The 27,089-nt window shown below is 50.9% G+C and overlaps 8 protein-coding genes across 8 annotated transcripts; 2 read left to right on the forward strand and 6 right to left on the reverse strand.

Moving 5' to 3' along the window:
- Positions 1 to 5,509: 5,509 nt before the first annotated feature.
- Positions 5,510 to 5,941, reverse strand: COCCADRAFT_100810 (uncharacterized protein; the record flags this gene model as incomplete). Its single annotated transcript, XM_007715884.1, has 1 exon — positions 5,510 to 5,941. The coding sequence occupies one exon, from the start codon at positions 5,939 to 5,941 to the stop codon at positions 5,510 to 5,512; it is 432 nt and encodes a 143-aa protein (XP_007714074.1).
- A 1,880-nt stretch (positions 5,942 to 7,821) lies between these two features.
- COCCADRAFT_6504 (uncharacterized protein) lies at positions 7,822 to 11,399 on the forward strand (the record flags this gene model as incomplete). Its single annotated transcript, XM_007715867.1, has 3 exons — positions 7,822 to 7,906; positions 7,969 to 11,271; positions 11,320 to 11,399. 3 exons carry the CDS (start codon positions 7,822 to 7,824, stop codon positions 11,397 to 11,399), a joined length of 3,468 nt encoding a protein of 1,155 aa, XP_007714057.1.
- A 1,268-nt stretch (positions 11,400 to 12,667) lies between these two features.
- Positions 12,668 to 13,659, forward strand: COCCADRAFT_100775 (uncharacterized protein; the record flags this gene model as incomplete). Its single annotated transcript, XM_007715885.1, has 3 exons — positions 12,668 to 12,721; positions 12,901 to 13,180; positions 13,352 to 13,659. 3 exons carry the CDS (start codon positions 12,668 to 12,670, stop codon positions 13,657 to 13,659), a joined length of 642 nt encoding a protein of 213 aa, XP_007714075.1.
- A 621-nt stretch (positions 13,660 to 14,280) lies between these two features.
- Positions 14,281 to 15,625, reverse strand: COCCADRAFT_100797 (uncharacterized protein; the record flags this gene model as incomplete). Its single annotated transcript, XM_007715886.1, has 4 exons — positions 14,281 to 14,500; positions 14,625 to 14,863; positions 14,928 to 15,386; positions 15,443 to 15,625. The coding sequence occupies 4 exons, from the start codon at positions 15,623 to 15,625 to the stop codon at positions 14,281 to 14,283; spliced, it is 1,101 nt and encodes a 366-aa protein (XP_007714076.1).
- Positions 15,626 to 20,357: 4,732 nt separating this feature from the next.
- On the reverse strand, positions 20,358 to 21,754 carry COCCADRAFT_38307 (uncharacterized protein; the record flags this gene model as incomplete). Its single annotated transcript, XM_007715887.1, has 2 exons — positions 20,358 to 21,509; positions 21,575 to 21,754. 2 exons carry the CDS (start codon positions 21,752 to 21,754, stop codon positions 20,358 to 20,360), a joined length of 1,332 nt encoding a protein of 443 aa, XP_007714077.1.
- Positions 21,755 to 22,514: 760 nt separating this feature from the next.
- COCCADRAFT_100833 (uncharacterized protein) lies at positions 22,515 to 22,928 on the reverse strand (the record flags this gene model as incomplete). The annotated part of the gene is made up of 1 exon (XM_007715888.1): positions 22,515 to 22,928. The coding sequence occupies one exon, from the start codon at positions 22,926 to 22,928 to the stop codon at positions 22,515 to 22,517; it is 414 nt and encodes a 137-aa protein (XP_007714078.1).
- Positions 22,929 to 22,981: 53 nt separating this feature from the next.
- On the reverse strand, positions 22,982 to 23,964 carry COCCADRAFT_27686 (uncharacterized protein; the record flags this gene model as incomplete). Its single annotated transcript, XM_007715872.1, has 2 exons — positions 22,982 to 23,571; positions 23,625 to 23,964. 2 exons carry the CDS (start codon positions 23,962 to 23,964, stop codon positions 22,982 to 22,984), a joined length of 930 nt encoding a protein of 309 aa, XP_007714062.1.
- A 1,711-nt stretch (positions 23,965 to 25,675) lies between these two features.
- Positions 25,676 to 26,962, reverse strand: COCCADRAFT_100780 (uncharacterized protein; the record flags this gene model as incomplete). Its single annotated transcript, XM_007715889.1, has 5 exons — positions 25,676 to 26,023; positions 26,072 to 26,330; positions 26,379 to 26,536; positions 26,601 to 26,785; positions 26,839 to 26,962. 5 exons carry the CDS (start codon positions 26,960 to 26,962, stop codon positions 25,676 to 25,678), a joined length of 1,074 nt encoding a protein of 357 aa, XP_007714079.1.
- Positions 26,963 to 27,089: the final 127 nt, after the last annotated feature.

Consider the following 27,089-nt stretch of genomic DNA (forward strand, 5'->3'; position numbering starts at 1 on the left):
GCACTGTTGGAGTCTTTTACTCAGCGAGTAAAGGTTTCCAACAATTTTCTGTTTTGTTCGTTTCTCGTTTCTCGTTTCCTTTGCGTTTTTCACCCATCTCTTCACCGGCTCGTGAGAAGACGAACCCATGAGAACTGACAACAAGGGCTTTTACGCTCGGTGCGAGCGACGCGTTTCAAATGCCTTTTTTCTTCCAGTCTGCATAATTCGTCTGAGCCTTGAGATACCCCATTCCCTTTTTTGTTTGTTCGTTTTTTTTTCGTCCTGCTTTCTGTTATGTACTTCTCGCTTTTCTTTTCTTTTTCTCAATGTTTGGTTATGCGCAACGGCTTTCTGCGTAATGGGTGGATGGAATGGAGGGGGATTGTTTATGTGTGACGATGGATATGACTGGGATGACGGCGTGTAAGGGGAAATGGTGTCTTTATTTAGTTTACATATGTACGGAAATGTGATACTGATACTTTTACTACCGATTTTAAATCAGGTTGTGATCTTAGTCGCAGGACGCTTCTTGTTTTTCTGTTTGACGCAGAATGTGGCATGTGTATTCGTTCACTTCACTATTTGTAGCCGCAATTCAACGGCATCGAGTACATCAAGGTTATACTCAAAAGTGATCCCCCCCCCCTTGATTTTCTTCAAGTCATACGGTCAAGATATTCCACAGAGAGACTGGGGGGAATTCTCGAAATTCCGTTACAGCTATGTTGTCCTGCGGAATTGTAGACGAAAAGCTCAGAGGCACTATTAGATATTAAATGGTCGAAAACTCATTTGAACTCTGTTCAATCATGTACCTATCATATCTCTGGTGTAGAATTGAATCACATCTTCTCTTACCTGCTTCCGTTCGTGTCTCTCTTCTTGTTACGATTGAGATATGACCTTGGCTTCCGGCCGTCTTTCTTGTGATCAAAGCAAGTTGGTCTTCAGACATCTATTTGTGTATCTTTCTGACAGGGCTTCTCGGCATCAATTCTTTTACTATAATCAGTCTTAGAAGAAGAAGACGAGTGGGGGAAATTTGTCCCAAGAGTTTTTCACTTTTTTCTTTATATTAAAAAAAATCCATGGCTGAAGCATTACGATAAGAACCCATGACATTTAGATTTAGTTTTAATTTTAAGAAAAGAAAAGTAACACGCAAGCTTAGAAAGGGGTAGTAGGATCAAAAAAAATCTTATGTGTGTAATTTGTTAATTATCAGCATCTTCCTCATCCACCCGAGACTATTACGAACATACCGAATACATCCACTGGACCCCCCCCCCCCCCCCAAAAAAAAATCCTGAACCAGCAAGCTAAACCACATCACTCACCTCGTCTCGAATCTGCTCAACGGAACAGCCCTTCCCCCCGTATGAGCATTTTTCCAAGGTAAAGCTAAACAAGCTACGTCCGTAAGATATTTCCCTCTAATCCTCTACCCGCGCCCTTCCCTGATCTCCCTTTTCTGCTCTCTCACATTCTCCCAAGCCCCCGACCCCTGTCACTTAAGCACAGAAAAGTAGCACCGCAGTCTCACCTCCCGTCTGACCAGCTACTCCCTGCCTCATCGAACCTCAGGATCTCGATGAGAGAGAGAGAGAAAACGCAGGAAAAAAAAATCACGCATGCGGGATGCGGCGGTGAAGAATGAATGTATTGTCTTGTTAAATGGAAAATAGATGGTTGATTCATCACTTTATTTTGATTATGCTGCTGCTGCTAAGGGGGGGAAGAAGCCCGGGTACCTGGACCTTGTACACCCCTCTGTTGGCACACACTGAGGAATGATGATGGTGGGCCACCCAAACCCCGTACGTAAGTAGTATTTGCACCGCTCACTACAAGTCTTACGAGTTGTTTCGATACAAGGCCCCTGTTATACATTCGATGCAAGCAGGGCTTGGTGTTCCGAAATGACCATATAACACAAGACGGTTGCTTGTAACCGAGTTCATTTTCTTACCCGTTCAAAAATGTCTCGACCTCTTTTTTTCTGGGGGCTTTCGTTAGCTTCCACCCCGGCCCGTTGCCGCAAGAAAGAAAGACCGCGAAGGCAAAAAAAAAGAAGAGGGTGTGGGTGGTGTGCTAGGAAAAGCCGAAAGTAGTCTGGTGTTTACGTCAGCGGGCATACGTAACCTCGCGGGCGGTTCGCCAAGAAAGGAGTTTTTTGTGTATGGGGGATAGGGTGGCAAGGGGGACTGGCTGCAGTTTGCTGAGCGGGCTTTGGTTAGAAGACGTCATTCGCATTCGAAGTTTTTTTCTTCTTCGTTTCTTGTTGCTAATAAAAATATATATGGTTAGTTGCCACTTGCTTATCGGTCGTAGAAAATACGGGAACAGATGTAACGAAGAAAGGGTGTGGCGAGACGAGGTGGTTGAAAATAAAGCCGTGACACGTTGGGCGCTGGGTGTAGCGACGGCCGATTCAACAGTATCAAGACCAAAACGAAAAAGGGCTGAGCATACACGCAAAGAGAAGAAAACCCACACGTTAGAAACAGACCCGCATGGCTAGGGATCCCCGAGGAACGGTTAGTAAGTGGGCATCTGCCGCTGTTGAGCCGTGGTTTTGTCTTGGTCTCTTCCTAGTATAGATTGAGTGGGTACCTTGTAGTGGAGATCTCCCATGGTGAAGGGAGGCGGCGCGCCTAGGAGCAAACGGGGCTTCTGCCGACAACGGTAGCATTGCTTTGTTGGGTCTGCAGGTTAGCACCGATGTTCCCGTACGCTGCCGCCTTTTATGAAGGGTAAAAAATTATCTAAGGATCGTGTGTGGGTCTTCGAGAACGGGGGAGGGAGGGAGGGTGCTCCAAGGGCGGAATTCAACGGTTGTAAGAATGTTACGCTGAATGGGGGTCCGCGAACTGGAAGCGGCCATAATATACTATGACCAATAGCGTATTGAGGAGAAAAACAAAAGAACATGACTTTTTCTGCACGTTAGCTAAGCCGCGGAGACGGTTCAAGTACCAGTAATAGTAGTGGTGCTTTTTGTTTTCTTCTTCTCTCTTCTTTTCCCTTTCACAAAGTCAGTCGCTTTACTCATAACAACTAGTCATGCTGTTGTGAAACCCTGGGACCTTACCTTCATTACCGAGCCGGGCACGTGTATCGAAAAGAGGTAATTACCGATGTGCCTGGATTCTAAGCAAAAGCCCCGATGGAGATGACGGGCCAAGGAAACGTGCTAGGTGATGATTTTCTCACTCGATGTTTGGTACCGTGAACCCTATCTCGGACCCGGGTGATTGCAAGCCCGGCAGCTAATCCAAAACAAGAAATGTGACAAGTACCGCAGCCTTCCGGACTTAAGACAAGTTACATGAACCGGCTCTCGCGGAAGATAGGGAGCAGTTTCAACCTATCGGAGAATAGCAACCATAGGGTAAGCGGTAGTGCTCCATTGTCTAGGCTTTTGCTGGAGGGTTGACAAGTGCCGCCAACGGGCTGAAGATCACCTGCTAACCACAGCGGTTTGCGTGGCGCAATGTGGTGATGGTGCTGACTCGTTGTAATGTGGCAAGCACGGCGGGAAGAAACGGGAATGACTTGTCAAAACATGCTCCAACAGCTTCAAAGGGTTGCGGAGCTCCAGTTACGTAGCAGTAGTGGGTCGCCATTGGAGGCGGCGAGGTACACAGCTAGCATGCACGTGAGACGCAGACTACTGCACCTTAGCTTAGCTTCAGTGGCGCGTCAATATCCACCAGATCTAGCTATCCTGGTGCTTGTGCAGCGTGTTGGGTGCTCGGCGTCAGCATCTTTTGCGTTATATTTGGGTTCTTAACACTGAGGTCCAGATGGCCTGTTTGTGGAGGTGGACTGGTGGCTCCAGTTTCTAGTTTGCTGCCATTGCGGGCCATTGCCGTCTGCTTGGATATAGCCGGATGAAATGGTCCCACTACGAGGTGGATGCACTCTATGCAGCAGGTGCAGAGAGAGGTTGAGCAAGAGCAATGTGTCGACAGTATACACAGCGACAAGCTTGGTATTGGTGCTAACGTGTATGTATGTACGTTGTCGAACGGGTTGTGCTTGTTGTCCTAGCAAGCCGGATTTCGCTCCTGTTGCTCCGAACAGCAACCTGCGCCTTGCTGCACCTGCACGTAACGCCTCACACTTCCCTGCGTTCAACAGCATGATAGGTGGAGCTTGATGGCGCAAGTCGTGGCGGTTCGCATACCTCTAGATGCAGCGCGAGCGGCAAAGTGTCTGGGGAAGTGCATCGGGATTGCTCTATAGAGCTACCCGGGCAGCTGCTGGACAGCAGGGTGAAGGAAGCAGGCGTTCGTCATCGAGTGGCTGCACGTACTGGCTGGCATGCCGGTCGGCATCATGTCTGTGAGCGGTGCTGTAGAGGTCCCGAGTGTTTCACAAGAGAGGCACGTCATATGTATGCGTGCGGTGGAACACGGTATGGTCGCAATGCAACAGCAGCGAAAATGACAAGAGTAGTGGGGATGCGCTATTGGATTGGTGGATGCAAACATGGCAGGGCGATGCGGTAGACATGGAGGCCAGTATGGGAAGGATGTGTCACGTGATAGGCGAGCTGTTGCCGGACCAATGGTAGCGCGTCCAATAGTGTGGCTGCAATGGTATCACTCTGCTTAGGCGAACCAAGTTGCATTGTTGCAGCCAGGGTGTTGTGTGGGCCAGTGGACTTTGCGTCCTGCAAGTGTGCTCAGGATATGGCTAGAGAGGTGAATCATGGATGGAGGCTGGGGGCGTGCAAGGAGGCGCAGGGACGTATATACACTACTAGTACATAAGTAAGTACTTAGTAAAAGGGATGTGTGTGTGTGCAGATCGAGTGGCATGTGGAGTCAGCAGCGGATGGTCACGTGGTGCTTGACGGCTAGCGACGATCAGCATCCGACGGTGGACAAGGCTGGCATTGCTTGCGCATGCAGCAGTTCACGCTCCGCCAGGCTTGTTTCTTCTACAATCCTTCGATTGACGTAGATGGCTTCGCCACGGTAGTCGGGCTACTCCACCAGCGTGCTGTCGGGTGCAGATCTGCCACGAGCGAGGCCGAGTCGATTGCCACTGGGTGCGATGCAACGTCAGAGGCCGAGGCTGGGTAGGGCTCTGCAGCATCGACAAGAGTGAATTGCAACGGCGACATGGCTACCCGGGGCAGTAGCTTGGGGATTAGACCAAAGCGAGTCTAGGGGGGCAGGCGAGGGCAGCCGCAGGATGCCGTCATGCGTAACGAGTTGTGAAGGGGAGGGCGCAGCGTCGACGGAGCAGACATGTACCATGTGGACATGTAGAGTATGGATGTAGGTAGGTGTGAAGCGTCAGTACATTGGCCTGCACAGGGCCCGGTCGCGATGGGGCCTAGCGGGCCTGGACAGGCGCAGGACGTCAGGGTCCGGGCCAGCCCAAGGTCAGGTGCAGAGCCATGTCGACCGTCGCGCGCATGCCCGCGTAATGGGGGTAGCAGTAGGTAGAAGGAAGGAGGGAGGGCGGGCGGCAGCGAGTGAGAGGCTGTGGGCGCGCGTGCAGGCCGTGGTCATGCGGCGCCATGAGTGGCCGGAGGTTCAGGCGGCCCATGGGACCCATGCGAGCGACTAGTGGCGGCGCTAGCGGTTACTTTACCCCAGATGTTGCCGGATAGAGTTAGTGCAAATCGCTGCCGTCGTCCGAGCGCTGCAGGCTTGACCTCGAATTCCTGGGGAAGAGTGCGGGAGTCGTAGTCGCAGTCGCAGTCGCAGTCGTAGTCGCAGCCACGTCTCACCGATGACAGCCTACGCGGCTGTCCGTATTGCACACACGCACACCCCCAGCCCTCGACTGCTGGCGTCACCCAGTGTAGCGTGCTGTCAGGTCGCTGCCCGTCGCCATGGCTAGGCGCTTGACGGCAGCAGAGACGTGGGTCGCGTATATGCAAGACCCGTCGCCCGCCTGGCTCGGTGACAGGCTCTTGAAACTCGCATCTCAGCATCGGTTTTTCGGCCAGCAGGCAACTCCCAGCACAAGACTGGTCTGGCTGCCCTCAGACACCGATGCTGCTACACATGTACAGGCCATGGCCAGTATCCCGCCGGCCTCTGGTAGGACGCGGCCAATTTATTCTTCGTCGCAGGCGAGATGAATCCGAGCGAGGGTACTACGTACATTACTTACTCCACCGCGATACATACATGCTACATACAGCATATATACTCACAGTACATACTACGTACATACATACATACGTAGATGCTTCCAGCGAGATACGTACATGCATAGTTACTTACAATAAATATATATATATCGAATACATACATCCGAACCGAGCCCGCAGCAGTGGACGACCCGCGGCGCAGGCCATGCATGCTGCTCGAGGTGCCAAGCGGCAGGACAAAAAGGCGACTTATCGAGGCCGTGCTGCTGATCGCGTCCGCACATCACTGCCCATCGAGGCGGGCAGGAGACAGCAGGAGGCTGTACGAGTGGGCGGCGGAGGCACTCCGGACCAGGCCCCTGCGGCAGAAACGCCGTTTGCTGGGGGATCCACTGCATATGTACTGTACTGTATGTATGAGCCCTGATGCTTGCAGGGCCCGTCCAACGACCTCCTGGCGCCGCTGGCCACTGGCATAACACGGTGCCCGCTTAGCCTGCGCGCGCCGTACCCTCTGCGCTTCTGCTTACCACGGCCTACTGTACTATAATGCCGCCTGCCTCGTTGCTGCCGCCGCCGCCCATAGCTTCCAGCCCTCCCAAGTGACATTGCACGGCCTGCTGTCCCCTTCTTGCAACCTCGCCGTCACCCTCGCCTTCGTTCCTTCCTCGTCAATTTTACCCCCCCTTCCCCCTCCCCCCTTGGCCCCCCGTCCCACGAACGCTGGCCTGTGCTCAATTCCCCAGACTCGGCGCCTCTACCTGTCACCCGCGCCCGGCCAATCGCCCCCAGCTCGCCCAATTGCTCTCGTCGGGTCCCAAGCTTGTGTCTGCGTTGTAATCTAGCCTTTTGGGCCCTACCAGCACAAACCCGCCTGCGCGCCCTCCAGCCCTCTGTCCTCTGCGAGCCCTCTCTCTCTCTCTCTCTCTCACGCACGCTTACATCAACGCTGGACCCTAGTGCACAACAGCTACCACTTTCGCCCTTGCCCACTGTCCCTTGCCAGCGCCGCCGCCCTTCTTTGCTCCGCCGTCAACTCACACCACCACCACCACCTCCACGTCCAGCCGCCTTATTCCTCCACAGCCGACCTATGTACGGACCGGCCAAGCTCCACCCAATCCATCGCCTCCTTGCATCTTCTTTTCGGCCAACTTAGCCTTGCTCTGCTTGCGCCCCGTTACTCCAACCACTCTTCCCCCACCATCGTCGACGGTTTCCTCTCTCACTCTCTCCTGTTCTCGCAATTGGCCCTTGGCTGTCCGCGTATATTGCTATCCCCAAGGTCCACTTCTATACCGGCATACCTCAAGTTTGTAACTGGCTTTCCTGCCATCACTCGTCTTCTTCTCCTTTGTGTCTCAGAGCTCTAAGTAGCTCGTCCACATTCCGTGTCTTGCCGGAAGTCTGTCGAGGTACATTGCATCTGCTCCGTTGCCTTCATGTACCGTCTGCTGATCTTCCTGCCTACTTGCAGCCGTCGTGTTTGCAAGCTGTCAGTCTAGTTAGTCGGCGACCGTGCCGCCCACACGAGCTCCACGAGCTCCACTCAGCTTCGGTCACCGTTGTATTAGCACTCAAACCTGGCTTTGAGACGCGTTGAGTTGGTACTGGCCTACTCAGCGTACTAACTGCATACCCTTAAGCTTGCCGGAACAACTGTGCTGTGGTGAGCCATTGTGTTGCTCGGTCGTACCAGCCCCATACACGAAACGACCATGACCAACGTCGAGAGCACGAGCCTGCCGGGCCCCACGAACACGCCGAGCGATGATTCCAATAGCTCTGGCAACAGCAGTAATTGTTAGTAAAAAACGTATACAGGTTCTACGCCGCAGAGAGCTAACCGCAACTGCTAATTACAGCTTCCGCATCCACCGTGAAGCCCGAAGCCTCCCCGCCCACCGTCCACTCGTTTCCTCCTCCCAAGAACGACAAGCCCCGGCCTCACATCTGCACAACATGCACGCGTTCCTTTGCGCGACTAGAACATTTGAAGCGACACGAGCGATCACATACAAAAGAAAAGCCATTCGAGTGCCCGCAATGCACAAGATGCTTTGCACGGCGCGACCTGCTCCTGCGCCATCAACAAAAGCTCCACCAGCAGGGCGCGACTTCTGCCCGCCCCCGCACTGGACGTAGGGAAAGCACGACGGGCCTCCCAACCAACGCCACTGCCCGAGTACGCAAAAACTCAGTGTCGAGCAATGCTGGTGGCGCCGTCGCCAAGACCATGAGGCCGCGCGCCAATACCATCAGTCACATCGATCCCAACTCGTTCAGCAGCTTCCTAGCATCTTCGGTGTCGGCAAACAGGGGGGGTGTTCCTGGTCACTCACATCACTCGAGCCTTTCTGGTATCAGTCAGTTTGACTACCGGGGCATGTCCACGTCCATGGGCAACCACGGACAAGCTCAGCCTCTGCCGAGGCTGGACACCCATGTTGGATTTGGCATGGGGGGAGGTCTTCGCACAGCTCCAATCCCGGGCATGACTGGACCTGATGACCGTGAACTTGAAAAATTCTTTGGAACATCGACCTCCTCTACCATTAACCCCAACCAGTTACATCATTTCAATGCCAGTGTCGGAATCCCCGCATCACCCTTTAAAAGATTTGCAAACCCCTTCGCTGGGAACAACCCGATCGAGGAGGACGATTTTGGCTGGGGCATGGGTATGGACAATTCCATGATGTTTTCGGGGGCAAACGAGTCGGCACTGGATGGCTCATCACCATCAGCGATAAGTACTGCGAGCCAAGGTGCCTTCCATGACATGATGCTAGATGGCTCCAGCCAGCCAAACTCGGCAGCCATGTGGCACAACCCCCTGGTGACGCATACTAGCATTGACACCACAGCCTTCTCTCTCGACGCCATGGCTCCAGTCTTTCCTGAGCTCATGATGAACACTGGCACATCACAGGAACTTGGCGATCAGGGTGTTCAGAATGATTTCTACACCTCTACACCACCTCCTTTAGCGGCCATGAGCCCTTCAGCTGGAATACCCGGTATGCCGAACCAGTATTTTCAGACGCCCATGACATTCGCTTCTGATGCCAACAGCATATCATCATCCTCTATCAATGGCAGCGCAGGGCATAGCTCCGTATCCTCATTTTCCACTGAAACAATCACAGAGTCTACAAGGCAAGCTTTGATGCACAACTTGAGTCAAGCCATGGGCTACGGCCAAATACCTCAACGAAGGTTCTCGCAGCCAGCCATCAGCTCTCCTCTGTCCTCGAACGGGAGTAACAAGCATTTAAATCTGGCTGGCTTACTGCCCAGTACTTTCGACATCCAGCGCTACGTGAACGCCTACATACAATACTTCCATCCCCATATGCCCTTTCTACATATTCCAACACTATCTTTCGATACCCCAGCGTACACATATCAGCTCCGCACTGCTGGCACATTCAACCAAGACACCATGGTTGGGGGAGGTGGTTGTTTGATTCTTGCAATGGCCGCAATTGGCGCCCTCTACGAATTTGAGCAAAACGTAGCCAAAGACTTGTTCGAGGCAGCAAAGAAGCTGATTCTCTTCTATCTTGACGAGCGCCGCAAAGCCGGCCTATCCGCTGTCAACGGACCTAGTGCTGCCAATGATAACATCAACAAACCACCCTTGTGGCTGGTCCAGGCCATGCTACTCAATCTCATTTTCGGACTCAACTGTGGCGACCGACAGGCTGCAGAGGTCGCAAGCACACATTGTGCGGCCCTTGTGAGTCTAGCAAAAGCTGCAGGCTTGGACAAGCCCACTCCTCCGGAGCAGACTATGCCCAGCCCCCCAAGTAATACCAATGGGGATTTCAACATGTCAGATGATTCGAACCCGTCTCTTGATCAACAAAAGGATACTATAGATGAGCACACACAATGGATACAATGGAAGAAGGCCGAAGAGCGCAAGCGAACCTACTTCGCCATCTTCTCAATGTCGAGCTTGCTCGTTTCGGCATACGCACACTCACCTCGGATTCTGAACTCGGAGATCCATCTGGATCTCCCTTGTGAAGAGGATCTCTGGTCCGTCGACAACCCTCAAGCATGGGTAGCAATGGGAGGGCCGATGCTTGCGCAAACTCGGGGCTTGTCCTTCATTACTGCAATGACATACCTCCTTGAAGCTAGTACACGACAATCAACCTCGAGAATGCGCAATGCCTACCCAAATGCCTTTTCAGGAGGCCAAACTGTCAATACCCTTTCCGAGAGCGATATTCGGCCTAGCAGTTTCGGTTGCTACGTGCTGATAAACGCGATGCACGTATATATTTGGGAGACGAGGAATAGACACAATGGTCGCTTGTGGAAAGCCCATGAGACAGAAGCTATGCATGCGCAAGTCGAGCCTGCTCTCAAGGCTTGGCAAGTTGCTTGGAGAGCCAATCCAAACCATAGCATCGAGCGACCGAGTCCCTTTGGGCCTTTGTCTGCTGATTGCATACCGCTGCTGGACCTTGCCTATGTGAGGCTTTTCGTAAATCTTGGTCGAGCAAAAGAGCTTCTGTGGCAACGTGACTTTGACGGCATGGCAAATGAGTTGGCCAGAGGTGTTGATGTTGTAGGTCAAACGGAAGATTCACCTGAACGGTCCTCTTCTATGGACCTAAGTCAGACGGCTTCTCCGGGTCAAATGAACTCGCAGGACCAAATCAGCCCTGGAAACAGTGGCAATGGTCTTCCCAACAGTGCTTCTTCGAAACGCGAGAGGCATCTCCGCAAGGCTGCCTTCTATGCCGCCGACTCTCTCACCATGGCGCATAAGCTGAACTCCTCATTCGCCGACTTCACTGCCAGGGAGTTGCCCAACTCTTCTGCATTATGCACATTCGACTGTGCACAGGTCCTGGCCGAATGGGTTGCAACACTTCAAGACCGTGTCGGACGCTATCTTGGAGTGTTGGGCAGGGACGAAGTCAATTTCTCAGAAGTCCCAGCGATTTTGCTACTCGAAGAGGAAGACGTGAAGCTGCTACAGAAGATTGCAGACATTCTTCATCACGCAGATATGAAGCTGGCCTACGATATCTCCTCAAACAATATGCCGATGCTAGGTGGTCTTTCAAACCTGGGACATTGCGGCTATGGTACCAAACTACTGATGATGACGGCCTACATGCTATCCAAGTCAGTTGTCTGGCCTGGTAAGTAAACATCCGAACCTGTATATATCAGCACTAATGTTGTCGCAGTCACTCATATACAAGCACGTGCTCTCGAAGCACACGCTCACCATATCAGCCAACGTGCGGAAAATTCTACCATTCAGTAAATACCAGTTGTCACCGAACCTGTACACTACCATAAGACACGGAATCTCTTCGGTGACTGTTCTTGTTAACCGTCTTCGCATTTCTGCCGCACAGTGTGTAGCGACTCCATGAGGGCTATTTTGCGACCCCAGCACCTATCCTCAAAGTCTTCTTCTACGACATTTTTAATCCTTTGCGCTCGGCAGCAGCGCTTCCGAAGCTTCGCCAACAAAACAAAATACCAAACGTAAAGATATGGCTTTGACATGGATTTTCTCAGATGTACAGACGAGCTAGGTCAGGGCAACCTACTTTCGATGTCATATCCGACCATCACAAGCACTGTTCTCTTTTTTTATTATCAGCAGGCGTTTGGAAGGAATGCAAGAGCGTTCCGTTTTTCACAACTCACAGGTTATGTATTAGGGTTCTTTTTGTATAAAGGTTTCCATGCATGAGGCAATCTCGGCTAGGTCCGCAGACCTATCTCTTATGAGATTGGCAATTTACTGCGCATATTCGAAAGAAGGGACGATGTTACGACATATTCCTTCACTCACTATATTTATGTAAGGAAACCGGGCTATCGGAGTGGGTTGGCGCAGATGGGAACTCACGGCCCAAAAAAAGTGTTATGGATGTACGCAGTCTAGTGACTTGATGCACGAATTGAATGAAACTTTTTTCTCTTCTCTCTTACAGCATTGCTGCTACTCTGAATATGAACTATTTGAGCAAGTAGTCGTTGTTCAACAATTTTGACGTCCGCTTGCTAAATCACGGTCGTAAATTCTCGCAATCAACATGATATAATACAAACTCTCGGGTTTTCACCACAATCCGAATCTTCTTTGCTTAGCTACATTGGTTGAAAGAAATGAACTTATGGTAGACAGTGTCATGCTCGTATTCAGAGATAGTAGATGAAGCCATGTTGCATTGCCTAAAAAACACCCCGAATTCGGCACAAATTTTGCAGTCTTAGGGGATTGTGGCAGATTTCTCGATGTCTCCTGTGTTTAGGACTCCTCTCTACCCAAAGAACCACAGAATGTTTGAGTCCTACCGTTTGAACAAACTTACCTCAGATGGTGCGCAGTGCGCTGATTGGCTGAGCACCAAAGCTTGGATCGCGTGCACCTTCCGCGTATAATCATTGTTGATCCTAAAACCACGACGCAACTCGAGCAGCGACACACAAACACAAAAGCCAACGTTGATTGCCAACTCCACGAGAAAGAGATATAGTAGATTAGTCCGGCAGTATCTTGCACAAGAAAACAACAACATGTCAAGGCCAGCGGCGCGGAAAGCGGCGCCCAAGGGCGAGTACATTGAGACGGTGCGTCTGAACTTCGCCCTATGAACATATCCAGCCAGCACAACATCATTACATCACACATTTTATTCTCTGAAAGAACAACCAATCCCATTATCTTCCCAGTAGCTACATCAACTACCCCAAACCCACCATGCCACTACTTGACCACAACCACAGCCTCTAACCCTCCCACCCCCCAGGACTCAGGCAACAAAGTCTCGCGCCGCAGCGCCATCACGGGCACGGCCAACATCACGCTCGGCGGCCGCACCGTCATCATGGCCGACGTGCAGCTCCGCGGCGACCTGCATCCGACGCGCAGTGCGCCCTCGCAGTCCGGCAAGGACGTGACGCCCACGAGCATCAGCATCGGGCGGTGTACGGTGATTAGCCAGGGCAGCGTGATCAAGCCTCCTAGCAGAATTAGTAGGGGCCAGGTCCATTATTATCCTATGAAGATTGGGGATAATGTTTTTGTTGGTACGTTTACATCTTTACCCTATTTTCCTTCCTCTTGACTTAGCGTGTTTGTATGGGAAATGATTTTTTTTTGGCCAAAGAGGACCTACCATGGATTCTATCTTGTAAAAAAGATGTAAAATAAAATAAAATATGAGAGGGTCGGCGGGATCTAACTATTGTGACTCTTAGGTCCCAACTCAACTATCCAAGCCATTTCCATCTCGTCTCATGTGCATGTTGGGAATAACTGCACTATCGGTCCTTTTGTCATTATCAAGGAGAATGTAAAGATATTGCCTCACACTGTTGTACCTGCAAATATGGTCATTGCATCTGGCTCTGTCATCGGCGGCCGGCCCGCACGTGTAGTCGGCGATGTAGGTGAAGGATGGGGTGTTAGTGGTGGAGGAGGCGGCGGACTGGGTGTTGGAGGCGGAGGCGAGGAGAAGTGGGTTGAAGGTGGTGATTTGAGGGAGTTGGTGAGGAGTATACGGTAACCGCAAAGTCTGTCCAGTCGAGTCAAGTTGAATGGGCAGGGGGGGGGGAGGTGTAGGAGAAAAGGGGAAAGTTGCAAGTTGTTCTTTAGCCAATCCCGGTTTTATATGTATGTATTAAGATGGAATCTATCTATCTGTTAAAAGGCCGTTCGTATGTACAGTGTATCTAATTGCTATGATATGCTATGCTTTGCTTGGGTGAGAAAAGATCTCCGTCTACAAGACAATCTAGTGTCTTGCTACAGCCAGCCAGTGGTGCGGAGGACGCGGAGGGGGACCGTAGGACTGAACCGCTGGTTCGTCCAATTGTACTGCATGGGCAGCGACTATGGACTCATCGCAATAGAGCGATAAGAAAAGGCTGGTCACTTCATGTCTCTGTCTCTTCCTCGCTCTCTTTCCCTGCTTCCTCCCTATCCCTCAATCATCTCTCTGTGCTCGCGACTCGTCCTAGCCTATGCTGCATGCCAGGCTGCATTAGTTCTCCTGCCGTGCTCACTTGGCACTTGTAAGCATGCGAACGTAATTTTTTTTCCTTTGCCGCGAAGCATTATATTCTAATCTGACCAGTTTTTTTTCTCTAAAAATCCTAACAACTACGCCCAAGAAAATAACAAGCTTTCATACTAATTCTGCTCCCTTATGGGCTTTGACTTCCATGGTGGTGAGCTCGAATTCCCTTTTCTGAAAGATGCCTTGGTTGTCCCATGAGTCGGGGTTGGGCTCGCTCTTTGTGTCGTTGAAGGTGGTGCGTGCGTCGGAATAGATGTGTGCCTTGTGGGATGATTTTGTGCCAATGGTTGGGCCAGGCCCGAATCCGAAGCCGAAGATGGATGGGCCTCTGCGGTAATAGTGTCAGCAATGGGTCGATAATATATATGAAGATAGAGTTAAAGTGGGGCGGGACAGCTCCGTAGGTTCCCGTAGCTGACCTGGGTCATCACGCCATATTTGTTTCAACGTACCTGCTACGCCTAGTCAACTCATCGCCAGATGATGCGAGTTTCTTTGAAGTGAGAGAGGTTTTGATGTCGCGAATAAGAGGCCGTAAGACGGGAATACACTGGACGATGATGGTGCCGACAATCTCTGATGAGTACCAGATGTTGGAGTGGGCGTTGCGCCAAAAGTACCATTCGTCTTTCTGGTTACCCTCGTCCTTCCAGCTTGTGCGGACAGCTGATACAACAGCGACAACCATACCCTGATTTTTGTTAGCGATGCTGATACAAAGATGAATCGAGGCCCAAAAAGCGCGTATATCGTACTAGACTCATGGCAACACAAAGACCAATCTTCTCAACCCTTCGCATATCGAGGTTCCAGGTAATGACCCATGGGAAGACTGCCAGGACGAAATCCATAATAATGTTGTAGACGTTGCCACCCTCTTTGAAATCATCCCTGAACTTTGGCTCGAGGCAAAAGTCAAGACGATACCAGACGTCGTAGGACGACTTTCCGCAGACCTTTGCCCACTGAAGGATAACTTTTGCGATCATGTACGAGTTCATAGAAGCGATACAGAACCAGAGGATCCATCTTCCCCAGTTCTTGGTCAACTTCAGCAGAGTAACTGCAAATGCCGTCTTGGTAAGCGATTGGTTGATAAGAGTACCGCACGAAGTGATATTGATGAGTATGTGCATGCGATCATCCCAGGTGGCTTGGACATAACCAGTTGCGTATTCAAGAGTAATGATGGAGTTGTTGGCAGCCAGTATCACCTACAACATAGTCAGTACTGGAGCGGTTACTCCTCAACGCGCACATGGTTACTCACCCATGAAATGAGGAGAATGTGGTCATCCCACCACAAACCATGTCGGCGAGTAACTTTGATCCATATCCTCATAGCCAAGAAAACAGTTGCGCCGGCAAAGAGCGTCCAAAGGCCGACATTGAGTTGGACTGCTGGGTCCACATAACCGTGTTGCGCACCATCGTGTTTCCTACGGGAGATCATCTTGTCATGTCGGTCGAGACAGCAACCGACGTACTGCACGGGGCGCCTGGAATCGAAAAAGAGTGTAAAGGTAACTGCAGACCAAGATAGTTTAAAAGAAAGTATGAACGAGCGGACGAGCGAACGAAATCTTCCGGTGCGCTGCAGGTGGAATAGATAGGACCGGGGTGGTTGGTGGACAAAGGAATGGACAGAATCGTCGCGCAGGATTGGAGCTGGGCCAGGCTCGAGATGATTCAAACCCCCCCGCTCGGTCTTGCGCGAGGACCTGTGATGCTCTAGTTATCTTCAGGCTGTCTCCCTCGCATGGCTCACCAATATGCCGGGGATTCCAGACCCAGAAATCGTGAAATGAGGTCCCGACCCACAGGACGATTGGTGGAACCACCAGTCCAGTCGTGGTCAAGTCACCGGGGCCGTTGCACAATAACGGTCTTGTTTCCGTTAGATCCTGGGGAACCTCATATGGCTTGCTAGCCAAAAGCAAGTCTTTGCTCATTCCTACTCGGCTTCTAGAGGTGTGGACTGACGCGGAAAGCCCACTGTCAAGTGCAACCGAGGAGTGAACAGGCCGATCCATGCCGTGTTTGTTTAAGCGGTGGGTCGATTCATGAATCGCCGAACACGATGGAATCTGAGACAGATGCCACGCGCCTCTCCTAGGCCTTTAAACGGTTTCGGGGCGCTCGAGGGCAAACCGTCGCTCGATTTACCACAAGTGTGCAGTCTTCGATCCAAACAGAACTCCTGCAGGGCATCGTATTGGTATAGTAAGCTCATAGTTACTGGCGGAGAATTTGCTTCTTGTCGTATCCCTGTAAGGCGGCTGCACGGGCACAGTCGAGTTTGATTGACGCAACTTGTCAGCAGCCAAGTTGGTGCCGCGGGAGGAGGAAAGGGCTTACCCAAAGGAAAAACCCGCAGTTATGCCGTTTGATAAAGACAGGCGTACCCAGCGGGCAGGCCCTGCTGTTGGGAGTCTCTGACGGCGATGAGGACGGATTGGACAAACCACGAAGGACGGAATAGGGAGGCTTTGTTTCAAGCCATCACATGCCAAGCAAACATGACATGGCTCAAAATCCCACAAGAGGGAAAGCCGGGTCCGGTCCGAGCTTGTACGTCATCCTCTCGGGTATCGTCCTTAGAACCCGCGCACGAGTTTCAGCTCGGCCCTTGGCGCTTCCAGCAACATACTCACATGCACTTGTAAACATGGGGTAAATAGATTGATATACAGTATTGGACTATTGAATGGCGTGTCGCTATGCTGATTGAGACGGTCTTCTGGAAAGAATAAACGCGGGCACCAGTGAACCAGAGCGCCGCTACACCTTGCTCGACGCTAGTCGGCCAGACTTGGATTGTAATATATTATCTGCTCTCCATGACAAAGGCGTCTCAGCGCGCTGCTGGTACCTCGGCCTTTTGACATGTAGCCGTCTCAGCAGCGTGACAGCGTAGAAACACGACTATAGTAAACATGCTAGTCATTGTTGTATGTAACAACTATATTCATCCTCGTCAACATGGACTGATCTGGCAATTAGATACACAGCTCGTATAAGAGTAGCCTCACACATGGTGCGACCCGCAAGCCACTTTGTGAGGCAAAACAAATGCCTAGCGCTTACGCAAGTCCAGCTGAAGATCAAAGCAAAACACGGTTCACTCGCGTGGAACCTCCACGTTCATCTATGCGAACTCTAAACAAGCCCAAACACGCCTTTTCGTTGACTGAACCACTGGTCTGGAGGCCCGGGTGGCGGCGATGACATGCTCAAAGCTTGACAGAGTCGCACTACATACGTATCCCTCAGTGCGCGGCGAGAAAGTCGGCCAAAATATAGAGTTGTAACAACATCTGAGAACACTTCTCCCAAATCGCTATAAATAATAGTGCCATGAATTGTATACGACATTGTTTCAAGTAGAAAATATTGGCATTGGTTATCACGTGTTCTTCCTCAGCACTGTCAAGGGTCAAGTATTGGTATAAAAAGTGTTGAAAACAATCGCTCTGTTTTGGCGGCGCGGGTTCTGGTCAACATGTTTTTCCTATCGAATTGGCAGACCGCTACAGTTTCCAACAAGCGAGGGGTGCTCGTATCTGGTAGTAGCGATATCCCTGCTTGGAGATCTGCGTCTTACTGGGATGATGCAAGTTCGTTAGGGCAAGCACGCAAGAAAGGGTATGTAGATGGACGCTACGTCCGTATGTATCCCCAATGAACAGTCTTGCATAACATCGCTTGTCTGTATTTACCTCATGTTTTCCCGAGTATTATGCCTGTAACTTCCAAGACATATATAGTTATGATTCGCGCAATTACCGGGCTAGCGCTCTACTAGCCTAAATACCTTACCTCAGAATAGAACCTTTGATTTCGCTCATAATACCACGTTGGAACCGCGTACGAAAAAGGTTCTCACGGGGGCAAAGGGCCGTAAATTGTTGCCGTGGGGTCCGGAAGCACAGGACTGCAAAAAGCCACGTGGGAAAGGTAGATGACGATCTTAATTAATAAACGGCGATAGACTGCACTCAATCGGATCTCCAAAGGTCCCCTCGGGCTGCAGGCGCTTTGGGCTCAGCTGAAAGTGCACTCACCAGGTTAGCCTGGGGAAAAATAACAAGAGACCCTTTACGCATAGACCTACTATCTATATTTATGCAAGTGTAAGTGTTAGTATCGAGGATTGATGATTCACAGTACGTGTGTACATCAAATCATAAGCCCACCTCGCTTGCTGGTGAACTACGCATAGTTTCCCTATCTTATTACGCCATAGCATTTCGCCTCGTATTCATGACATGCATCATTTCGATCCCCGCAACCCAAGGCTTGAGCGCACGAAAATAACCCGAAGTCTTGTGGCCAGCGCAGTAGCCTTATCCCCGATCTCAACGCTGGAATAGCGACTGCTCTTAATAATCAAGCGCTCCGGTCCCTTTCCTGGCCTGCATCGTCCAATCATGGCATCATGAAAACACTTGCTATTATCTCTCTCATTTTCGGCACCACTGCGGTGCATTCACATCGTATCCCACACTGATCATACGGCTGAAAGCGCTGAGAACTCACCCACGTGTTCCGTGAACCATCACTACTCAACAAGGTACTCAGAGCAAACTCTAGGAATGTATGATATGATATATTTAGATGTTAATTCAGCATACTAGCCAATCCCACTATGCATCAGCTGTCGTCGTTTCTGGGATACTAAGCACTCACTTACTGGTAGTAACAGGACCAAAGTCAAGAAATAACAATGCAGGATAATCATCTCGCAAAAGTAAATCCCGCGGATGCAAGTACACGAAATAACCCAAGAATGATATCAGCTGATGTAGTCTCCTTTCGTATATTCACACCGTTTTCTCCATATCTCTTCATTGTCATTTACGGTCCCAAAAGCACATGTTTGATGCAGACAACAGTGACAAACCAGCAGGTACTCATACGTACGAAAAGCCATTGGAATAAATACACAGAACCATGTCTATCTCAATGCAAAATCCAAACTATTAGAAATTTCCCTAAGACATAATATATCCTCCACAAAACAACCAGCAAAAAGACGCCCAGGTAAAAAAAATCGCAAATACACAATTTACCCAAATGGACCATAAATTAGCAACAAACGACTGCGAAAAAGAAAGGGACGACCTGTATAGTGACAACTAAATATATAAACTAGAATTTATCCCCTTGCCACAAAGACCTTTCACACGATACAAGAAGATTTCAACACCCCATCCCTCCTACCAACCCCCCCAAGTCCACCACATATCACCGCCCTAAACACTTACTCATCACACACACACACATCTCCATTCCTATCACCTCATCCCTGTCGTGCCCCACCCCATCCTTTTTCCTATTTATCTATCCATTTATCAAGTCTGTAATATATAAACTTTTATACCAATATTCATCTTGACGAGCCTACTTCCCCTGGGAGATAAGTTATCGAACTGAACTGAACATGACACGAAGGGGGGGGGGCGTGTATATTATCGGTGATTTGATGGTACTTTTGATATTTGTGAATGGGAGTATGGGGGGAGTTGAGAGGGAGGTGTGGAGTGGTATTGATTGGGGGGGGGGGAACTTGTGAAGGGCCTTTTTTTCGAGGTTTGTGTGGGAGAGGTCAAGAAATGTTGGGTAAAGAGAGATTGTGACGCGAGGGAGTTAGGATATGATGTGGGAGAAGAAGAAAAAAAAGGGGAAAGTGTGTGGGTTGAATGGGTATTGTTTAAGTGTTACACTTCGGTGATGTATCCTCCCTTAGTGCGTAGTAGAATATCTCGCGAAGAAAGAAAGAAAGAAAGAAAAAAAACAACAGAGATTTCGGAATAAATTTAAGCCACTGGTATTTAAGCAAGTCAAATAACAAGCAGTCCATATTAATTTCACCATTCACAGAGAGATGGACACAATGATTGTAAGACAAAAGATATATATTGTAGGGTGGTATAAAGCTTAGCACACACTCTCCGTGTGCACTCCAAAGAATCGAAAAACGAATTTTTTTTGAAAGATGATGAGTGAGCAACTTCATCAAAGTCCAGCAAACAGTTAGCAGTAGTAGCATCCAGTCTCCGCTTCTCAGCAAAGTCATCAACCCCTTGCCCCCCCTGTCAGTTCCTTTCCCCCGGTCATCGTTTCAAGAAAACTCCCTCGCACACTCTCTCTCTCGTATCGAACTTCCCTGAACAATCACATTTTTACAACCTCAAACCCCTGCGCATGGAACGCTTGGCAGCAGCAACATCCTCGGGACCACCATCAGGGTTGGTAACCGCACCGGGGAATCCAATAAGCGAGTTGAACTCATCGGCAAGAGCCTTGTTGCGGGTTCCGCCCTTGACAGCAGCGGCAGCGCTCTCGCACTTGGCGACGGCGGCGGCGTTGGCCTCGCAGACGTTGGTGAGCTGGTTGCAGAGGGCGTTGGTGATGATGTCTGGGTTGAGGGCTTCACCCTGGCCACCGCGTGCAAGGGGGTCCGCGATTTGGAAGGTGAATTCGTCGGCTGGGCGCCCGTTCTCCCCGCCTTGGAAGGTGATGGTTGGGGTGCAGAGACCAAAGTCTTCGCCGCCAGCTGCGGCTCCCGCGCCGGCGCCGGCACCGGCACCAGCGTTGTTGTTGTTGTTCTGGTTGCCAGCATTGGCGTTGTTGTTGTTCTGGTTGCCGGCGTTGGCGTTGTTCTGCTGGTTGTTCTGCTGGTTGTTGCCGGCGTTGTCTTCAGCAGCATCCTCGTTGGCATTGTTGTTGTTGTTGTTGTTCTGGTTGCCAGCGTTGTTGTTGTTGGCAGCATTTCCATTACCAGCAGCAGCGTTTCCGTTACCAGCAGCAGCGTTGCTGTCGCAAGCAGCGGCGTTGTCGCCAGTAGCAGCTTGGTTGTCAGCAGCAGCGCCATTGTTGTTGTTGCCAGCGTTGGCATTGTTGGCGGCGTTTCCGTTGCCAGCAGCTGCATTATTGTTTCCAGCAGCAGCGTTGTTGTTGTTTCCAGCAGCGGCAGCACCTCCTGCAGCGGCACCACCCGCACCACCAGCAGAAGCCTGGCTGGCAACCAAGTTGCCAAGTCCAGCCTGATCCATGAGATCAAACACACTCAGTCCGTCAGCAGCAAGGGGATTAGCAGCAGAGCTCGCGCTAAGAGCAGCGGCCTCGCCATTGACATCGACAGCAGGGTCGATGAGAGGAGTGATACCACGGAGCTCGGGGGTAACAGGAAGTGAGGCATCACCACAGACATTCTGAACGTTGCCGTTGGCGAAAGGATTGGTGTTCTTCTCTGCTGTTACCATGCCAATAGCAGCAGCGAGGGCATCAGCACCACCACCGAGCTCAGTGAAGATTTGGTCAGCGCGGACGAGCTGGGTGGTTTGTTAGTATAATGTTCTGAAAAAAAAAACACATTGAAAGATAGGCATGTACGCACCTTGTCGCAAGAGTTGGCTGCACCAAGCAAGTCAGAAATAGCAGCTCCCGCAATGGTAGCAGCAGCGCCGCCTGCACCACCCTGAACTCCGCTGATGGCCGCAATAGGAACCTGCTCCTGTCCGAAGCGAGCCTCGACGTAGGCAATGACAGCCGCGATGATGAAAACCTTGGAGACCATGTTGTCTGATTTGCAGGTATATTTTCCGAAAAAGGTAATAATCGTAAGGGTGTAGAAAGTTAAATTTTATCGGTCGTAATACGGTGTGAACTGGGGGGCAGAACACAAGAAGGGACAAAACAACGAGAGAACTAGCTCTTTGATTGGGTGTTGTGTAAAAGTTTAAAAATAAAATGCCAACCTGGGCGAATGAATGTAAAAATTGCTGAGAAAGCGAAGGGAAAGGAGTTGCTGGATGCTACTGTTGACTTGATGATTGTCGAAGTTGCTGACCTTCAATACGAGGCGAACGTTACAACAACTTATATACTATGTCCCGTCAACCATAGGTGCGCACCGTTTTCTTTCTCCACTTCGAATCCAAGACATTGTTCTTTAGCCGCCATGACAAGTGATGCCTCTAGGATCATACACACGTCTCATCCATGCGCCTAGATCCATGTGGCAGCTGCCATCATCACCTAGAACAGACCGGAGCGAGCGAAAACGTGATGAAAGAATGATCGAGGGGTGTTCCTGCCAAGGCGTCATGCATTCTTTAGGCATGATGGGACGTATGATTGCCGGGCTGCGACTCTTGGTAAGCCTTGGAGTCCGTCTCCTTAAGGCTTCTGCGCGGGGCCAACGTCTCGAAGCGTCGACGTTGCCGGCTGCCTGAAGTAGGGTTGTGACGGCCTCAGTCGCGGTAGGGTTTCATGTGACCTTGCGACACCGCGCTGTACCAATAACCACCGGCAAAGACACCCTCTGACAGCGGCGATCACCACTGCATGACATTCTGGAGCTTGACTGTGAACCATGGAAAAAACAGATTTCGCAATGCACAACAAAACAGTTTCTGAATGCATGGATACAAACGCAATGCAAGGGCGTGGGCGGCAATGATGTCAAGATGCTGATATTGGGAAGGAAGACGCGGCCTTGCAGGGGCGCTGAATGCTACCAAAACATTCCTGCTATACCCAATAGTACTGAAAACATGCCCAGGAGTCAAGATATGAGTCGAGTACATACTATGTTCATGGTACCTGATGTTAAGCGAATCCCAAGGGGGCCAGGGGTAGTGAGTAAGCTGGGCGCATGGCCTCGGACTGCACTGTGCCGGCGTACGCTTGCGCGTTCGACCGTCGATACTTGTTGGCAACCTGGCTGTAGTATACAAAGTCCGTATCATTCGGCTCCACGGCCCGAGGTTGCAGTGTCTACAACGTCATCACCAGGCATTCACTATGTCCTATCCAACTTCCTCCGCAACAGCCTCGTCCTCTTCATGAGCTTCTTGTACTTGTGCTTCTTCATCTTGAGCTTCCTTTGCCTCTTTACACTAATCAGATACATTCCAAATCTTCGTTTTGCAACATGTTGCCGGAAGCTTCTTGGTTTGCTCTCTTCTGAAGGTAACGTGACTTCAGTTATACGCTGGTTAATGCTAGCTGAGAGACCCTCAGCCGAGTATGAATCAGTCTCAGGTTCCGTTGCCAGGGGGTCGTACGGCTCGGGTGGTGCCGGCGGCTGAAAGGGAACGAGACGAGCTGCCCAACTCTCTACGCTGTGTTGTGTCGGTTGAACATCAAGGTGATATACCTGCTGGTCCGACTGTGTCGCATCAGCTCGTTGCTCCTCCTGCGCATCAATCTCGGCATGCATGCGCTCGAGGAATCCGCTGAGTACGTTCTTGGTTGCCTCTATCCTCTCAACCTGACTAGCTCGGTCCACGTCGAAGAAGGCGTCAAATTCGGCGGTCGAGGTCGAGTTGGGGAACGCGCGCGAAATAGAAATGGGGCGGTGGAGACCGAAGAAGGCCGATAACTTGACATCTACACCAAATTAGTATATACATGGGGGGGTATTAGTATTTTCTGCATCTCACCATCTTCCCGGAGGTGGTTGGTCGGCGGCACAAAGGGCACATTGTTGCCCAAGGTCGCAGTCGAAGGCTGTTTCAGCTTCTTCTGCCCCTTGGTCTTCTGTCCTGCACCCTGAAGTTCTGCTGTAGCATTCTGATCTAATTCGGCGGGCTTCTTCTTGTTGTTTGCGGGGGTCGAGGGCTTGGACGACGAGTAGCGGCGCTGGTGACTCGGCCGGAAAGGCTGTTGCGGTGCAGTGCTTGTGCTCAGCGCAGAGCGGGCACATGCATTTAGCGCGGCATAAGGCGCAGCAGAGAAGGTGTTTGCAGAGCGAGCGACTCTGCCAACGGCTGGCGAGAACATGGCCAGTCGGGTAGAGGGGGCAGGTATGACGGTGTTGTTGATGAGGCTCAAGGCGGCGGCCGGCTATCAGGACTTGCTGCAGGCTGCACCGCTCCGATGTTTCCCCGAATGGCACTAGCACTAGCAGCACATGTCACGAGGTCACATTGTCGGAACTACGATACCGAGTCGGAACCGGCGTACGTTGCACATATGATCAAGGAACGCATGCGCACATATCCTATTCAACGTGACAACACGAGATATCACTTGACTCACTTAGTAGTGTTTCCCCCAGTTTTCACTAGGAATGGCTAGGTTTGCCTCGCTGAACGCTCTTCCGAAACACCATAGTGGAGACCAGGTAAGGACTTAGCGGCGCAATATCACAACAAAACCTATAGAGTAGAATCACCATCTGCACACAAACTACTCCACTTCCCATACAACTCATTGCTATACCTGGAGACAATAGCCTTTTCTCCACTGGCTCAGCCATGCAACTCGTTTGATCCTCCTAGCACTCCACTTTATGTTGTTCCAACCATATCATAGCCCTTGTATAGCCGCCAACCCCGTCCAAACTTGACAGGCGCCAGAAACGTCGCATACGTTCCTACGACCCATTGGTGTCCAACCGCTCGAGCTCCAGCCTCACGCCAATGCTTCAAATTAGATGGCTGATGCTCGGGTCGTGCCGCTTTACCGTTTGTATGTAGGTTTGCAACTAGCCTACCGGACCACGCCGCAACGGCGGGCAGACATGGGAGAACCTCCGCGGACCCAGCTTTATTCCAACATCCTAACAAGGAGACTTTGACAGGTAAATACAACATGCACGGACTTTGTTAGTGAGGAACGAAGGAGTGAGACACTAGTAGTCAGATCCTGTATGAACTGGGATTGATTGTTCCAGTGTCATTTTGTATTGGGAGAGGCTGGGGTGATGGTGGGGGTCGGTTGTTTTGCACTTTCCTGATAGAGAAGGCGAGCAATGTATTCATAGAGTGCATTTATACTAGTGTTTGAAGGTGCATGTGTAGGTAAGTGAGTAGGTAATGCTCAGACATGCAGCCGTGACAGCAAAACGGGCTAGCTCGTCTTTGGCTGCAGACCAAAGCGAGGTTAGCAACTGTCTCCCTCTCAGGCCCCCCCCCCAAATCTAATCCTTGTGTCAATCTGTATAGATTCGCGCTTCTGGGAAGCCTTTCGCTACGCTCTGGCAAAACCGAAAAAGCAGCATAAAACCACCCAAGTAGACGCTGATGCATGCAAGAAAGATTGTGTGCCGAAGAGTTCAATCTAGAACAAAAGGAAATGGTTTGTGTGTGACGCTCTTCCAATTATCCGCTCACGGACCGGTGGGGTATACGCTTTGTACCCGGAAGCTGCATACTGTACACGTCTACAGACGCTGATCCATTTGCTCGCCAACTGACAATACCCAAGGGATTATATCGTAAAAGTGTCGTACAGTGGTGGAAGACGAATAGAAAATAGGACAAGATATAGGGGTATAAAAAGAAAGGAGCCGTGGATGTCGTTCTCTTGGAACCCACTGAAAAGCCTGTCTGTGGTCCGGTCCTGCTCATTTTGACCCTCCTAGGTAGGGCGGGTCTATTAGTGGCGGACGTACATGCACTGTAGCTCTCGCTCCAGCGCGTGTACAGTCTGCAGGGGTAGTGTAAACGGCCGTCCAGGCCGCCCTGCGCGTGGCGACCAATTGTGATTATTATAGTATCAGAGCATTAAGATTGCGCTGAACAATCATGTCCTGTACCGATGCCATTGTGATCTTGAGCAAATTGGTGTCGGTCGCGTTTGTGTAGTGGACGTAGACTTCCTTCTTTGGCTGGCGAACGAGATTGCGGAATTTGTTGGCGAAGAATTCTTTGCCGGCCTCGAAGTCCGTGGGTCCGCCGGTGTAGTCGGGAAATGTCTTGTTGATTGGGCTCATGCCTCCAGCAATTTTTTCAGCGAACAAATCGATCTTGTTAAGGAAGAGGATGAGAGCAGTCTTTTCAAAATATTTGGAGTTTGATATGGACTCGAAGAGCATTAGAGCCTCGTGCATTTGGTTCTAGCACATGTTAGTAGGGTCTATTGGTGGGCGAGTACCATAACTTACCCCATTTCTGTCTTCTACTAGCACGTGGTCGTAACCGCTGATGGCGACCAGGAAAAGCACCACCTGGACGTTGTCGAAGACGTGAATCCACTTTTTGCGCTCTGACCGTTGACCACCAACATCGACCATTTTGTATGTGAGGTTGCCGAGTTCAAAGATGGTTTCGGAGATACCAGTGGTTCGTAGGCGCGTGCGCAGAATGTCTTGGTCTGTGGGGAGGAAATCTTTTTGGAACAGGCGGTCGATGTCCTGGAAGAAGCTAATGGGTTGTCAGTGGTGGGCGTCGCAAGTGGTGCAAATGGCCTACTAGTTCAAGTTATCGTGCAGCGCATACTGGTTGCCCTTGAGTATGGTGAGCTGCACACCCTTGTCGGCCCATAGGCAGTTGAAAGCCGTGAGAAATTCCTCAGGCATGGGCTCTTCGGTGCCAATGTCGGGCGCGGCGTTGACCATTTCAGAGTAGCGCTATAGTTGGTTAGGAAACACGTGGGTGAAGGGTGCGGGTGCGGGTGCGGGTGCAGATACGTACAATGTTGTCTTCATCCTCAAAGTCGGTGTCGTCCTCTTGCATAGCCTGGAAAATTGTCTGGAAGGCCGAAACGAGGTTGTTGAAGATGGTGGCGCGCCAGGTCTTGCGCTCCATGCCCTGGAAACCACCAGCATTGATGATTCGCATCTGCTTGAGGACGGTCGACTTTCCGCTCTCGCCGGCACCTGCACGCTGATCTCAATCGAAGTGGACTTGTGGTTGGTGGGGACATGCATACCGAGCAGCAACAGCTTGACCTCGCGCTCCGCCCGCTTCTTGTCGGTGCGGAGCGACTTTTCTATTTCGGCATTTTTCTTGGTAGACTCCGGGTCCGCAGTCGAGGGTTTCCGTCCAAAGCACATGATTGCTGGTGCCATGTAATGTGGACGGGGGGGAGGTGAGGTTGTGTTGTCGGGGGCAGTCGCGATGGAGCGGGAGAAAGACGCAACGGATGATGCACAGACAAGCACACGGCAGTGGGCTGACAAG

The sequence above is a fragment of the Bipolaris zeicola genome (assembly GCF_000523435.1).
Source record: "Bipolaris zeicola 26-R-13 unplaced genomic scaffold scaffold_119, whole genome shotgun sequence".
Taxonomy (NCBI): Eukaryota; Fungi; Ascomycota; class Dothideomycetes; order Pleosporales; family Pleosporaceae; genus Bipolaris; species Bipolaris zeicola.